At 43.6% G+C, this 14920-nt stretch overlaps 1 protein-coding gene across 2 annotated transcripts in view; it reads right to left on the reverse strand.

Annotated features, from left to right (window-relative positions):
- Positions 1–14920, reverse strand: part of TK2 (thymidine kinase 2) — a 215630-nt gene that overhangs the window by 46348 nt on the left and 154362 nt on the right. For both annotated transcript variants that reach the window (XM_069217175.1, XM_069217177.1), the window contains 2 exons: positions 5468–5556; positions 1620–1699 (listed from right to left, as the gene is read on the reverse strand). In XM_069217175.1, coding sequence (XP_069073276.1) covers positions 1620–1699; positions 5468–5556 — 169 coding nt within the window. The remainder of the gene's footprint in view (positions 1–1619; positions 1700–5467; positions 5557–14920) is intronic.

A 14920-nucleotide genomic window follows, 5' to 3' on the forward strand; every position in this document is an offset into this window, starting at 1 on the left:
ATTGATAACTATCTTTTCCGAACCGAAACACGGAGCGAAGAGGAACACGTCCGAACCCGATGGCGGAAAGAAAACAATTTAAGATGGAGTCGACGCCCATGCGCAATGGAGCCGAAAGGGAGGAGTCCCTCGGTCTCGTGACTCGAAAAGACTTCTTCGAAGAAAAACAACTTGTAACACTCCGAGCCCAACACTAGATGGCAGGATAATGCACAGCATGTGTATCTGCAGCTACACATGCCATCGAACATTATATATATATATATATATATATATATATACACACACACACACATACACACACACACATCCACAGAGATACATATATTTGTGTGTGTATTGCAAAGTCACATACGTGGATAGCGGCCTGGAGAAGCAAAAGATGAAGGCAGCCCAGAAGCAATGGTAGATAGATCGCATTGCAAAATTAATGAATGGTTGCAAAAAGCTGGTGCACGTTTTTCAACCAATTATTGGGACCAGTCTTTTAGGCTCAAAGTGACTGCAAAAATCTGATATTTCCTGAAATGATGGTGCCACACAAGCATGAAAGAAGAGGTTTCACAACATTAATAAATACTTTTTGGCTATGATGTATACAACTTCACTCTGGATCCTGGCCCAACTTGGGGTAGTCACCAAAGACAGGACTTAGACTATCACACCACCATCTGCTTAAAACATTCCAGTGAACTAGAGGGCATTCCAATATGCTATGTGGGTAGATAACTTGTGTCCTGACACCCGATTCATAGGATGTTAAGTGTGAGCTACGTGATGACTTGCTTGACTGATGTTTAAAGACACGTCAGAGGCCTTAGTCATGACAAGAGGAACACTAACCTTAAATAACATGTTTTGTATCCTTTCTCTTCCCCTGTCACCCAGATTAGGTTCCCACTCCCTCTTTAGAGTGGAGGGGGCACATAATTTATGAATCAGGGACATATTGACATGCATGGCATGTGTCATTTTGTAGTGACGGTAATTGTGTATACAGTGGATTTTCTTTGGCAACAGCAATTGATATACTGGTTTGATCTAATAAACATGAATTAAACATAATAGTGAGTTATATTCAAATGCATAGATTATTAATTAAATAATGTATGTATTCTTTTTTTAAAAAGTGTTGGTGTTCTCGTTGTGCAGATCTACAAGTTGCATCACAGCAGTATTATTGTGCTTTTGTTAATAACTCTTGTGTTTACTATCAAAGTGAAAAAATAAACATGCTGACATATGAGAGAGTCACTTTTTTTTTAGCACATTTACACTTTAATCCTTTTCAATCTACTAACGGCGGTTATGGTCGCCAGTCAAATACGTTCTTCAAAAATATATTTTATTATAGAAAGACCGACCACCTTGAGATCTAACAGTAACTGAATGAATAGAAATTACATTTTAAAAAGCTAAAAACAAAGTAAATTCCTGTAAATTCGTCCTTGCAATGGGATCATAACTCTTGTTAAAAGGGCTCGAAGTAGTGCCAGCAAAACTGTTATTTCTGAATAACCCAGTTGGGTGCAAAGAGTGTTTTTCTTTTTTCTTTTTTAAAGAAACCCTACGACACATAACGATCTGTTTGCTGAATTAAGTATTCATGAATAACTCACCAGAGGAATTATCTTCTCCTCTTCTCTACATCTCATCTTTACTCTCTCGTAACACGTTTTGGGAGACAACTGTAGGTAAACTGCCAGAAAAGAGAAAAACATTGGGCATTCTGGATTTTAAAGCAGAGGAGAGCATACACAAATCAAGAAATGCAATCAACAAGGTTTTCTTTGATACCCTCTTTTTTCTACATTTAATGCAAAGAAATCAATTTGAGGTTTATTAATATGACAAACCCAGAATGTTGTCACCAGTTGTGGACCCCTTTCCATGGGCGGAAAAGGTCTTTACTTCTTTTGATCCGTTAGGGAAATGGTTTATCTACTCTTAGCTCAACCTACAGTCATTCGCAGAATTCTTTAAGGAACTCATCTTTAATCTACTTGTTGCCTGGATCTCTATCACCCCCATGTGACGTCTCTGCTCTAGAACAGTCAACCTTATACTACTGGAAGACAGGAAATACCAGATATCATAAAATACACATGTGATACTGAGAGATGGTATATGTCAAACAGACGAGTAACCAGAAAAGTGTCCTGGTTAGTTTTCCAATTATGCAGTCGGTTCAAAGATTAGATGTGCATTTGTGGCTCCACAAATATATCTACAATACAGTATTTTGGACACATTTTTCCTGGTGGCAAGTCTCCTGAATCTACCAGCAAGAGGCAGTAGATTGAAAGCTCCATCATACCTGGCCAAGCCTTGCTTCTGGCCCAAAGAAATGGCTTGGCAGACCTCCAGGATAGGAACATAACCAGTACACTCAGAAAACACCAGGCCACTTGTTTTGGTATTTTTGGAAGTTTATCTTCAAGTTGTCCATCTTCTTGCTGTTTCTCCTTGTCCTTCTGGCTGTCCTGCACTTGGCCATTACCTACTGTATTACCCCTAGGGCTCCCTTTTTAAAGTTTGAGATATGTTCATTGTTATGCATCAGCATCTCCGCATCCGGAAATTGCTCTTTATGATCAATGGCATACACTTTTGCTTTAATCTTTTTCTTGAATGATATCCAATGTTTGCACGTGCTACTACGGCACTGTTTTGCGGGAATTCAATTCAGTTAACCATTATGGTTGCTATTTGTTACTTGTTCTAAACCTATACAATGTGGATAGATGAATATTTGAATAAAAGGTGCACTAATCTGAGGTACAAGCAATGCTTCATCTGTAAAAGAGTAAGTGTTGGGGCCCAAAGTTTGGTTCAGATGCCTGCGGTCGGCACTACAGGATTTCAGGGTGCTGAATACCAAAGCCGCATATTCTTGATTCCACCTCTTCCCTCACCTACCAGACACTACCCATGCCTATTGCAGGTTATTTTTCACCCCTGCTTTCTCCCTTTGTCACCGTTTCTCTTACCCCTTGCTTTCACCCTTTTGTTTTTTCTCCTTTGCTCTGGATCAAAGCTTGTTGAGGAAAAATAAGTGTTGTTTCACAAAAATGAGCGTTGTTTGCCCCTCTTACAACTGACAACTCAAAGTGAGTACTGGGTATGAGAGTGAGAGGACCTGGGGAGAGTTGTGAATCAGCTAAAGTAACTAGCGAGAAACATAACCTCAGGGCCACAAGCAATAAATACCACATGCCCATGTCATGCTGGTTGGTTGTGTCTACAACACAAAGCATCCACAAGCTTCCATTCCCTAGGTGGCCTTGTAATCAAAGCAGCACAGGCGGGCCAAGTTCGCTGGGCTGCTACAAAACTAAGGGAGCAAGACCAGCAAACATGCAATTAAATGCATGTCATTTGTATCAGGAAAACAAACAGTTCTGGCACTCCGCAAATGACAGTTTCCTCCTCTGCCTTGATAACCTAAGCAATCTGTCTCAACCTCCGTCTTATTTTAAAAGCAACCCTATTTATCTCAGATTGAACTTTCATGTGCAGCTTGCAAATCCTTTCAATCAGAGCCAACCCAGAATCCTCTTGATGCTTCACCTACCTCGATTGGTGTCTCTGCTGAAGGCATACCCAATGTGCATTCCTGGGCTCCTCTATGGGCGTTTATTAAAGCCTCCCATTTTGAGCTCTATATTCACATAGGTGTACAATGTGCACAGCATTCCCTCGCTGGAGATGCCGAACTCAGGACTCCAGTGTATTACTGAAGAGCTTCTTCAGAGGCGCCATATGCTCCCCCACTTCATGGACATTGAGCTCTACTCTCAGAACCTTCCTGTCAGTACATCCCTGTTCTTAATTACTGTAGTAATCTCATCTGTTTTTTTTTTATGTAGATCAGTGCAGCGTGTTCAAGGATTTCTGCAGGATACGCTTACCCTTTGGCAGCTTCCACTCCTCTAGTGAGTTTCAAGATTCCTGACTTTTACAAGACTCTTTAAATGTATGAAAGCAGGGTCATAATATTGTGTCTGCCCCCTCACACCTTTCTGCGTTTGCAATGTCCCACTGATTGCCCAGGAAGACGTCCATAATAACGCCAGCTGCCCTACTCTTGTCCTGAGAATGCGGTCTCCGCTGGAGCTGGCTTGGGGTTGGTTGGGGGGGAGTTTTTCATACTGCTTTATCTGCCTTGAGGAAGTGTGGGACTGGCTGGAGAGATTGTGTAAGTCTGGCGAGCGCTGCAACCCTGGGCAAGACTTACTCAGGGGACAAAGCAGGAACAGATCCTATGGCCAGCATAGGCCCCCTGAAAGAGATGCAGCAAGATGGTACACTGGGTACTGCTGAACAACATGCCTCGGGCTCTCTAGTGGATCTGAATGACTCCCCTTCTGATGAGATGCTGCCGGATGCAGGAGAGTGACTGACAGCCATAGTGGAACTAATGAACTGACAAACACCGATATATACAGGGTGTGAAGAATATTTTTTCAGAGAGAGACTGTACAGATGCTGAAAGGTGATGTAGGTACAACTGTAAATGTTGAACACTTCAGTGGAATTGATGTCGATTTTGTATTACACATGCCATAGTGTCATGGCAGAGAGGAACTCGCACTATGAGTGTAGGATGCACCGGAAGGGGGCTGGGCGGGAGGGTGTAATTGCAACCACTAAGAAACCATCTAGAACCCCTTTTATACCCGGTGTTCTATTAGCTCCACAGGCTTTATTGCAATCTGAAGGGGGGGGGGGGGGGGGAGGCAGCTCCCTCTCTCCCATTCTAGGTACAATAGGGAAGCTGGAGGAGTCAGCACTCTGTAGCCGGTGAAGTGCCCCGATGAGTCACTTGGCAGAAAGACAGCTAGGCCACTCCAGTAATTGCTTATGAAACTTTGACAGTGGGGGAGGGAGGGTGTGGATCCGGCATCAGTTTGTATGGGGAATTATCACAGATACACAGTTAAGAGTGTTTACCAGGGGGGTGGAAGCACTGGGGGGTTAGGGAGTTATTGTTGATTTTTCAGTGTTACTTTAACAAGCAAGGCAGGGCATCAATGCAGGAGCAACTTATGACACAATATGACATTCCTACTAGGGCTTTAATGGGCAACCTGGTCTTACAAGACAAACCAGGAGTGGGCAGTGAGCTATTGCTAACGCCAGTCAACCAGGGTGGGGGGAAGTAAAAGTTATGTCCTAGAACGTTAGGGGTCTGCATGACTAATCTAAGCGATACAAAGTACATATATATACATACATATATATACACACACACAATATGTACTGACAATGCACATAATACTTACCTAGAAATACAGAATGTCTATTTATAAAATAAAAAACACATCATAAGTCCACTGAGGATTGTAGTAATATAGACTGCAGTTCACCTGGGAAATTCTTGACAAGATCCGGAAACAGAAGTGACACAATATGAGACACAACAGCATACACGTGTTAGCAAATATTGAGTGATAGTCTATGTTACCTATCAAATCGACAGAAATAGTCATGTTCTTCATGATCCAGTCAAACCACTCTGTTAACACGACATAATCCGGTTCAGGCATTTTCCCACTGCAACAAAAACATGACGTGCTTGGTCACCTTACAGACCAACAACTACAAATGAAAGAGATTTATCAATATTGAAGATACACACTATTCTGCAGAGGGGTTAAGGAGCACGGACACAGTAAGAGCAAGAAGGCCCCGAATAAAAAGACACCGACATAGCTCTGAGATGGACTATTTCACATCTGGCCCTGAAAAAGAGGAAGTACTGCGCACCAAGGGAAGCGTTCTCCCAAAAGATCATCTCAACAATTACAGTGAAGGTATTTGGCACTATATAAATGCTTGCATTAAAATCTTCAGTCGTAGTTGGGAAAGAAGATGGCTGTTGCAAACAGCTTCTATGTTTTTACAACGTGCATTTTACAACAGAAGAAGTGTAGTAAAGCATTTCATACAGAAGCAATGGAAAAAAAGAGACAAATAACTTTCATGTATTCCTAGTTCTACATCATTGCTATCCTTGCCGAACTCATAAACAAAGAATATCCCGGTGCATTTGTGAGAATCCCGGAACACTTTATTTCAATGATTGAAAGTCAGTCTTTCGATGGAGGTAACCACCTCAATGTCCATAGAATTCGAGTTACCGCCTTTAAAAAACATGACAGGCTTATTTTGTGTTGATTTTTTCTGGACCATAACAAGACATGGAATCGATATATTGTGACCACATTGCAGCATCTGACAAGAGACAACCTTGAGTTTAAATCTAGAACACCTATCGAGTACATAGAGAGAAAGAAAAAGAAAAGAAAACAAGCATTTGCAATGCAATGGTTCTAGCATTTGCTCGAGGTAGAGCGATAAGAGATGTAAACTCCTAACCACTCTTCTTGCCACATAAATTGAAAAATAAAAGTAAAACAGTTTCACATAAGCGAGCCGATTCACAGCGCTACGGCCGCTATTAGCACCAGCGTGAAGAGACACACAAAAGGAAAAAGAAGTTCGCTTGCAGTCAAATTTAATCGGCAAAAGTGCAATTAGCCATGTAACAGGGGCGATGGCCAAGGCAGTAACAAAACCTCCCCAAGGAGGGACAAACGAAAACCATTTACCAATGTCAGCAAAGGATTTTTGAATGGCAAGTACACAAACGAGTGGTAGTGATGGGCGTGCGGTGGGCGTTGTTAAAAGCCCAGATATATACCAACACCTCGGAAAAGCCATGCTTGACCTAAAAAGGAGCCTGTCAGGTCAAGAGTTCAAGGACTGCCTAGAAAATGAAAAATTTCCTAGCTTTCGTGAAGGAAACTTTCAATTCTATTAAGGACAAGGAGGCGAGGATTATGCAGTCCTTTCTTCACCTTTATTACAAATAGCAAGTTGAAACATAACCAGGAACAATAAAACTTCAAATCCCATGATGCCCACTTGAAACCATGGCAGCCCTTAAACCAATCCACTGTCCATGATAAGGTGCATATAAGTAGCTGACGGGCACAGTCCTTCCTCTTCTTCACTGAAGGAAGGTAAGGAACTCGCAATTTCAGTCACCTTTAGAATCACCTCCTACAAAATAAAGAAGTGGTCAAAAACAACGAATAGTCATGGAAGAAAAACAAATCCCACAAGAATACAATATCATTTGCAAACCAAAGAAAAATCATTGTGATTACGTAATAAACATCAAGAACAGTACAAAGTGCGTCACCAACAACAGTACATTATAACAAAACAAACCTCAAACAGAGAGGAAAAATACCACTGACCTGTAAAAAGGAGGAATCCACCCAGAACAGAAAGAAAATAAGTAATCATCGGGTGGGTAATACTGTCGCAGTATGAAGGAGGGATAATCCCTCCTCTCTGTTTCCTTAATAGAACTGAAAGTTTCCTTCACGAAAGCTAGGAAATGTTTTCATTCTATATCAGGACCGGAGGCGAGGATTATGCAAGTTCAAAGCTTACCCACCACAAAAGAAGCCGCTTAATGAAACAGTTTGAAACAGAATCTTTTGAAAACTGATTCCGAGGACCAATCCACTGCATTCATAATGTCCTCCAACCTACCCCCTACTTGAATAGCTTTGGAAGTCATCGCCCCTCTAGTGGAATGAGCACCGAAGCGCCTAACGTCAATCCCAACTTCAGACATGAGCCATCAAACCCACCTGGCTATAGTAGTAATGGTTTCTTGATAGTAATCAGGAGTTGTCTCTCTCCTGGTGGTCTATCGTCCTCCGTGGCAGCCTCATACATCTTCAGACATCTGACCACACATAGCTTGGGATGAGATGCAAAACTGGGATAAGAAACCAACCTGGCACTTGTTTTAGTCCTTCTTAAAATGGTAAAAGTAACCCCCTCGGGAGTGAAAACCCGAGCTGAAACATCCACGGCACGCACATCTGAGACTCGTTTAAAAGAAATGAGACACAAGAGCATCGTCAACTTGGCGGAAATCTGTTTCCTAGACAGAAACTGATTGTCTGGCCAGGAAGAAATAAATGTAAGAACTTTATTGACATCCCATAATCCAGAGTATCTAGGTTCAGGAGGTCGAGACAAAAGTACCCCTTCCAGCAGTTTACTTACCGTAAATCGTTATTGTATTGTGTCTTGCCGAAATAGCAGAATGGAAGGAATTGAGGGTGCAATATGCCAAACATGAGGTAAAAAGCTCAGCCAGAAAATTAACCTCAAACTCAATGGGGGCCCCCACGGGATCCACTTCCCCCTCCAGACCCCAACAAGCCCATCTGTTCCAGGCCGATCTATAACGTTTGATGGTACCTGGAGCCCATGACTGTCTGATAAGGGCTGTAGCGTCCCGTGAAAGGCAGACGTTTTCCCAACGTCCCCTGAAATCCTCCAAGCCTTGAGTTTGAGGTGTCCCTGAAAAACCAATGGATGGTGGCGACCCAGCAGATCCCGAAGGATTCCCAAGGAACACAGAAGTCTGAGAGGAGCCATCCACGACAACTCCAGAAGAGTGGGGAACCACGCTTGTGCTCTCCATATCAGAGAGATCAAAATTAAGGATGCCTGTTGATGCCGGACCTGCGCCACCACTCTGGGGATCAGTAGAAACAGAGGAAAAGCATAACCTTGGTCCTTCGACCAATCCTGCAAAAAAGCATCCACCGTGGCTGCTCCCGGGTCGGGCCTCCACCTGAAGTAAGTTGGGAGTTGAGCATTCCACCGAGAGGCGAATAGGTCCACCACACATGGACCCCAACGATCCATCTGAGACCGAAAGATCACCGGATCCAGTCGCTGGTATCCCTGAGATAGCGGGAATTCCAGTCTGCCACCTTGTTCTGAATTCCCGGAAGATACTCCGCTCTTACAGAGATCTGTCTCTGGAGGCAATAATGCCAAAAATCTTGAGTCAGGGACCGAATCGCAAACGAACCCACTAAGAGTTCGAGGCAATTGATATGCAGATCCAACTCCTCCAAAGTCCAAAGACCCCCCCCCCCCCCCATGGAAATCGGACCACACCTGGCTCCCACCCCAGTCTGCTGGCATCCGACTATCACTAGGTCGGGAAAGGAGCCAAAGATGGCTTTCCCATTCCATGCGTCCATATGGCCCAACCACCACTGCATCTCCGAGCGAGCTTCCGAAGAAAGCTCCACCAGTGCCGAATGCGTATGACCCTTCCTGAAACGAGACGCCTTCAAGCGCTGCAGGGCCCTGAAATGCAAGGGGCCCGGAAAGATCACCTGGGTAGAGGACGACAGAAGACCAACAATCCTGGCAATCTGGCAGAGGGAGGTCCTGTCTCTGCAGCACGCCTTGGAAATCTCCTTCTTGATCTTGGAGACCTTGTGCTCTGGAAGCTTCAAAGCCGCCGACAGTGTCCACTACAAACCCCAGGAAGGTCGTGGACTGCGACGGGAGAAAAGAAGACTTCTCCGCGTTGATCACAAAACCCAGGTCCTGAAACAGAGCAATAGTCATGTTTGCGTAACGCAACAGTTGCGACAGGTCATCAAAAGGATGTCGTCCAGATAAATAATTAGCCTGACTCAGAAACTCCGCCACCGGTTTCAGCAACTTCGTGAAGCACCATGTTGCTGATGAAAGGCCGAAAGGAAGACACCTGAACTCATATCAGGTTCCGCCATTGAAACTGCAGAAAACGCCAGTGAGGAGGGTAAATCGGGACTGTAAGATAAGCGTTCTTGAGGTCTAAGCGGACCAACCTGTCCCCTTGACACAGAAGATCCCTGAGAAGATGGATACCCTCCATCTTGAAATGACCATAAACTATCCATTGGTTGAAAGCCCTGAGATTTATCACTGGAGAGAAACCCTTGTCCTTCTTTTCTACCAAGAAGATGTTGCTCAAGAACCCCCTCGGATGAAGAGGCGCTGGAACAATGGCCCCTTTGCAAAGAAGAAGTTGGACCTCTGCGTCTATCAACTGGGAATCGTGAACATTGAACTGAATGGGAGGAAGACGAACTGGCTGAACTGGGGTCCCATAGAACTCTATGTGGAAACCCAACACAGTCTCCAAGACCCAAGGATCGGAAGTGAGCCGGGCCCAATTACCTAAAAAGAGAGCGCTTCTGCCTCCTAGATCTTGAGGGGGAAAAAGAGGGATGCTCACCACCGCTTCCTCCCGGAGCACAGGAACCTCCTCTGTTGAAGCATGAGGAACGTCCTCTGCCAGAACCTCTGTTGGGAAAGAACGTCCCCTGTCGTCCATCATTCCAGACGTTGTTGCAGCATCCTTGAGATCTGGAGGGGCCTGCCTGCAGGGTGCGGCTGGAGGAGCGACCCCTTCCTCGTTCGGCCCCAGAGAAAACCTTCCCCGGAAAAATCTTGCGCATTGAGGACTGCGCCTTGTCCAAAGCCACGAAAGTGGAAACAAATCTCCCCAACTCCTTCAGGAAGGGGTCACCGAAGAGACTGCCCTGGGCCACCACGCCTGCCTCTGATGTTGCCAATTCCCCCAATTTGGGGTCAATCTTGATCAGGAGAGACAGACAACTCTCCGTAGATATGGCACAAATGGCACTGCCCAACAGACAACCCGCCATTTGTGCCCATCCACCAACCAAATCTGTCTGCAACGGTTCCCCTGATACCTTGGCCAACTCAGCCAACTCAATCTTGGTAAAGGAACCCAGGACATCTAAGAGTTTATCCAGACAAGACCGCCAGAAACGATCGATCCCTTTCTTGGGATCCCAAATATACTTTGAGAAAACAGTACATAATTTGGGGTCCAAAGAAGGCGTAGTCGCCAACTTGTCCTCAAGCGCTGGCCTGGGACATTCCGCTCGAAGGCGGGACCGAACCTCCTTTTCTAAAGGATGGCGCATGGCCTTGGCGCGCAAGTCGCAACCTTGGGAATGGGGACCCATTCAGAGGAACGAGGGTGGTAAATATCCTCTGGGTCAAACATATCTAGGTCCTCCCAACCTTCTTCCTCTACACTTGCGGTATTCGCTGATGGGCGCCGAGGTCTACCCATAACGCGACCCTCGTCCAATGAGCCCTCATCATTGGACTCACCAACACCCCAGAACGGGGCGATCCCACAAAGGGATCCAGAGCAAGGACAGCAGTGCTGTCATGCTCTCCAGGCACAACATTCTCCCGGCAGGGTACAGGTTCAAGCATTCGCGCACTCCTGGTACAGGCTTCCCTCAATCTGGCGAAACCTTCCAGGTGCCCCGCGTCATGCTTCCGAGAGGAAGAACAGGCATTAGAGGTACCAGCCCCTGGGTCTGCGTCCCCAAGAACACCAGACGAATTGGACACCTTGTCCATTAACCTGTCCACCCTATCTTGCAGGGGAGCTAAGGCTTTTGCCACTGCCTGCAAAAGCAGTCTGGCCATGCCTTCAGGAAGGTGATGTTGGAGAGGCCAAACCTCCTCCCTCTCAAAGGGGGAGCATAGGTATGGTCCACAAAAGAATCCATAGAAGGTGTGGACGAGGATATCACAAGAATAAAGAAGTATATATAAATATATATATATACACCCTGAAAAAATCCCAATAATATAATGTAAGGTGGAGTAGGACCCAGGGCCAGACCAGAAAATATGTAGCATACCCCCAAAGGGGTGTCAATAAATGGGGTGAGAGCACAAAAAAAGCCCAACCTAAATTAATAGGGTAACCCCCTCGCCGTGCTGTGAAAGGCAAAACCAAATGCACAGGAAATAAACCCTAAAAGGTTCCCCTAAGTGAGAATGTCAAGCTGGCAGAACCTGCACGTACTGCAGCACAGTGTCAGCGAGGGTTGGAGGCCACAAATCAGGAATCCCTGAGGGCTGGATCCTATAAGGCCGTAACGCGATCAAAAAGCACAGCGCGCGAAGCGCTGAGCCGAATGATCGCAACGGACGTAAGACGAGCGCCCCTAGCAGTGATAAGGCGTCACCGCACCACGCTCTCGGGCTGCAGCCTACTGCGTGATAGAAAATGTCAGGAATGCGAGGAAAAGCCCTCACGTACCAACAGTGCAACACAAGAACAATAATACACAGGCAGCAAAGGCAAGAGCGCGCGTCAAAGGCAATCCCCGAACCTCGTATAAGAACGAGAAAGGAGCGAGGACTTAACTGACAGGCAGCAGTGAAGAAAGAGGAAGGACTGTGCCCGTCAGCTACTTATATACACCTTATTATTGACAGTGGATTGGTTTATGGGTTGCCATGGTTTCAAGTGGGCATCATGTGATTTGAAGTTTTATTGTTCCTGGTTATGTTTGAATTTTGAACTTGCTGTTTGTAATAAAGGTGAAGAAAGGACTGCATAATCCTTGCCTCCGGTCCTGATATAGAATACAATGTTACTTTAAGGAGCCAGCAGCCTCCTTTCCCAGCATACACTCACAGACTCAGTTATTCTTGAAAGGGAGGAATGGATTAAAAGTAAAAAATATGTAGCAAACGCATGGACAACCGGGAACGTGGGAGGGTTGTTTTTTACTTCAGTGAGGATAACTACAATGCAGAACTAGGAATACAAGTAACTTTTACTACTCACTGATAGTCAAACATAGCTTTATATTGACAACCGCAAGTTAGGGATTACTACTATATTCTATGATTAAAACAATGTTAAGATGTAGTGTTAAGCAGCCATGTGGCAAATAAGGACCACTTTAACTAAACAGATTTGTTTTTTAAGTTGCCTGAAATTGCAACAAAGCAGCTCCTGAATCTTCATCTTAAACAATGTTTAGCAAATAGTATAAACCGATTTCCAAGTAGCTGTTTTACAAATTTCTGTAATTGGGACGGTTTATATCCAGGGAATCAATGCAACATTGCTACATGTAGAGTGAGCTCTAGTTTTACCTGGCAGGGGCTTGTTAGCTAATTAGTTATGGAGAGTAACACAGGAAACTATCCATCTAGCTATAATTTTCATACATTAAATCATACCAGTTCTTAAAGGCCCATGGTTTATGAGGAACAGGTTTGTTTTGTTAATTTCATTAGTTCTAACTAAATAGAACTTAAAAACTCTTTAAGCATTTAAGAAGTGAAGAGTCCTTTCTGCTGGTGAATAAAGGTTATTGAAAAATACTAGAAGTTTTGCTTTGTGTTTTAATACTACTCTATTTCTGTGAAAAACTGTAAATGCTTCTACAGAAGACAGACCTTGCAGCTTGCCAACTCTTCTTGCTGACATAAGAGCTACTAAAAAGGCTACCTTCCAGGTTAGGTGCTGCACTGAGGTCTTATGTATGGGCTCAAAAGGAGGAGCCATTAATTAGGATAAAATTACAATTAACTCCCAAAGAGGAGCAGGCTGCCTAAAAGGAGGAAAAGCCTTTTTCAATCCTTCTAAGAAATATTTAACAACTAGTGTAGTAAAGACAATCTTTGATTTGGTCTTCTGCTATACGTCATTATGGGAGCTAAATGTACTTTTATTGAGTTGAATTGAAATTTGTATCATGCCATTTGAAGCAGATGTGGTAAAATGATGCCTTCTTTGCATTTAATTGGATCCTTGTTATTTTGAAGGCACCAGATGACAAATCTTTTCTACATAGGAGTTACAGGCTCTTGTGCTCTGACATTTAGCTTCTTTTAGAATGTTCATACAGACTGGAGAAGATTAAAGTGTCCGTACTGAATGATCTCAGGAGCCATGCCCTCACATTCAAGGAGTGTACATTGGAAGCAGGGGTGTGGAATTTAATAAAATATCTACTTGTCCATATGACATGTTCCTTCATAAATCTACTTGTCCCTTTGGTGCCATGTAGAGCGGCAACACATTATGGTAGCAACCTCATTATATAAGAGCTCTGATAATAGCCTCTCTGATTATGCCAGGGCTAATACCATAGTAGGGCTTGAATACTAGCAATTTCCTTATTTTGCCACCTTTCTGCAGATCTACATACTGGGGCTGGAGGCAACAGTAAGCAAAGGTTCCGGGGTTGGAATGCTCTTTTGAGCCTATGCAAACCTACTGTTTTGCATGTTTTATGGGTTTTCACAAGCTCTTCCTTAATCTTTTTCAAAACTGAAAAAGGCTAGAAATTTACTCCTGAAAAGGGCAGAAGTAAAACTTCTTCCAGGGTTGAGGAAAAAAGTGGTTAAAAGGGAAGTGAACTTCTAAACTCTCAACATATTTTCACATGAGAAAATATACAAATGTATATTTGCCTATGCTAAAATGTGATTCACAAATATTTTCTAGGAGTACGATTTCCTAGTCTACTACTGCAAATTCATGTGAATTAATCAAATATATAAATCTGCACTAATGCAAAGACATATACCATGGGTGCACTTTTATGACTCCCTTTAACAACTGTGACCCTACTTATGTCTGGCGTTAACCAAGACAGTTTTTAAACTGAAATTCTTACTTTCTCTCTATCCATCTATCGGCTGGCTTCAGTTTGAGTGACAGCAATCTGCTCCTTCACAAGGAGCATTTTGTCACACAAAGTAGTTTTGTTCTGTGCCAGAAATTACTGAGACAATGTGTGCTTTTTGAGACCCAAAAATATTTTTGCCAATGTTTGTTATAATAGTGAGTGCTCGGCAGCTCCCACAACAATAACGTTTTACAAAAGCCATGTCAAAATAAGACACACATTGACAAAAGATTGACCACCAATGTTGGACCTGGTGGCTTTGCCAATGCTTGTTTATTCTCATGTTTCTCATTATCTTAATGAAAGTGGTTCTACTGATTTTCCATTATGAATATTTTCTCGAAATACTAACATGCATCCAAGCATTTCACTGCATGATGCTTCAAAGAAATTGTACCTAAAATATCACAGTAATTTAGCAAAACGTTTTTTTTTCCCCTAGTTGCACTTTTTTTGTGAACATTTTATTTTGAAAGTAAAGAATCGTCAATTCTCCTATGAAGCTTCTGCCAATATTTGCATATAATCTGAAAGCATTCCGGGAGCAT

This window comes from Pleurodeles waltl, chromosome 12 (genome assembly GCF_031143425.1).
Source record: "Pleurodeles waltl isolate 20211129_DDA chromosome 12, aPleWal1.hap1.20221129, whole genome shotgun sequence".
Classification (NCBI taxonomy): Eukaryota; Metazoa; Chordata; class Amphibia; order Caudata; family Salamandridae; genus Pleurodeles; species Pleurodeles waltl.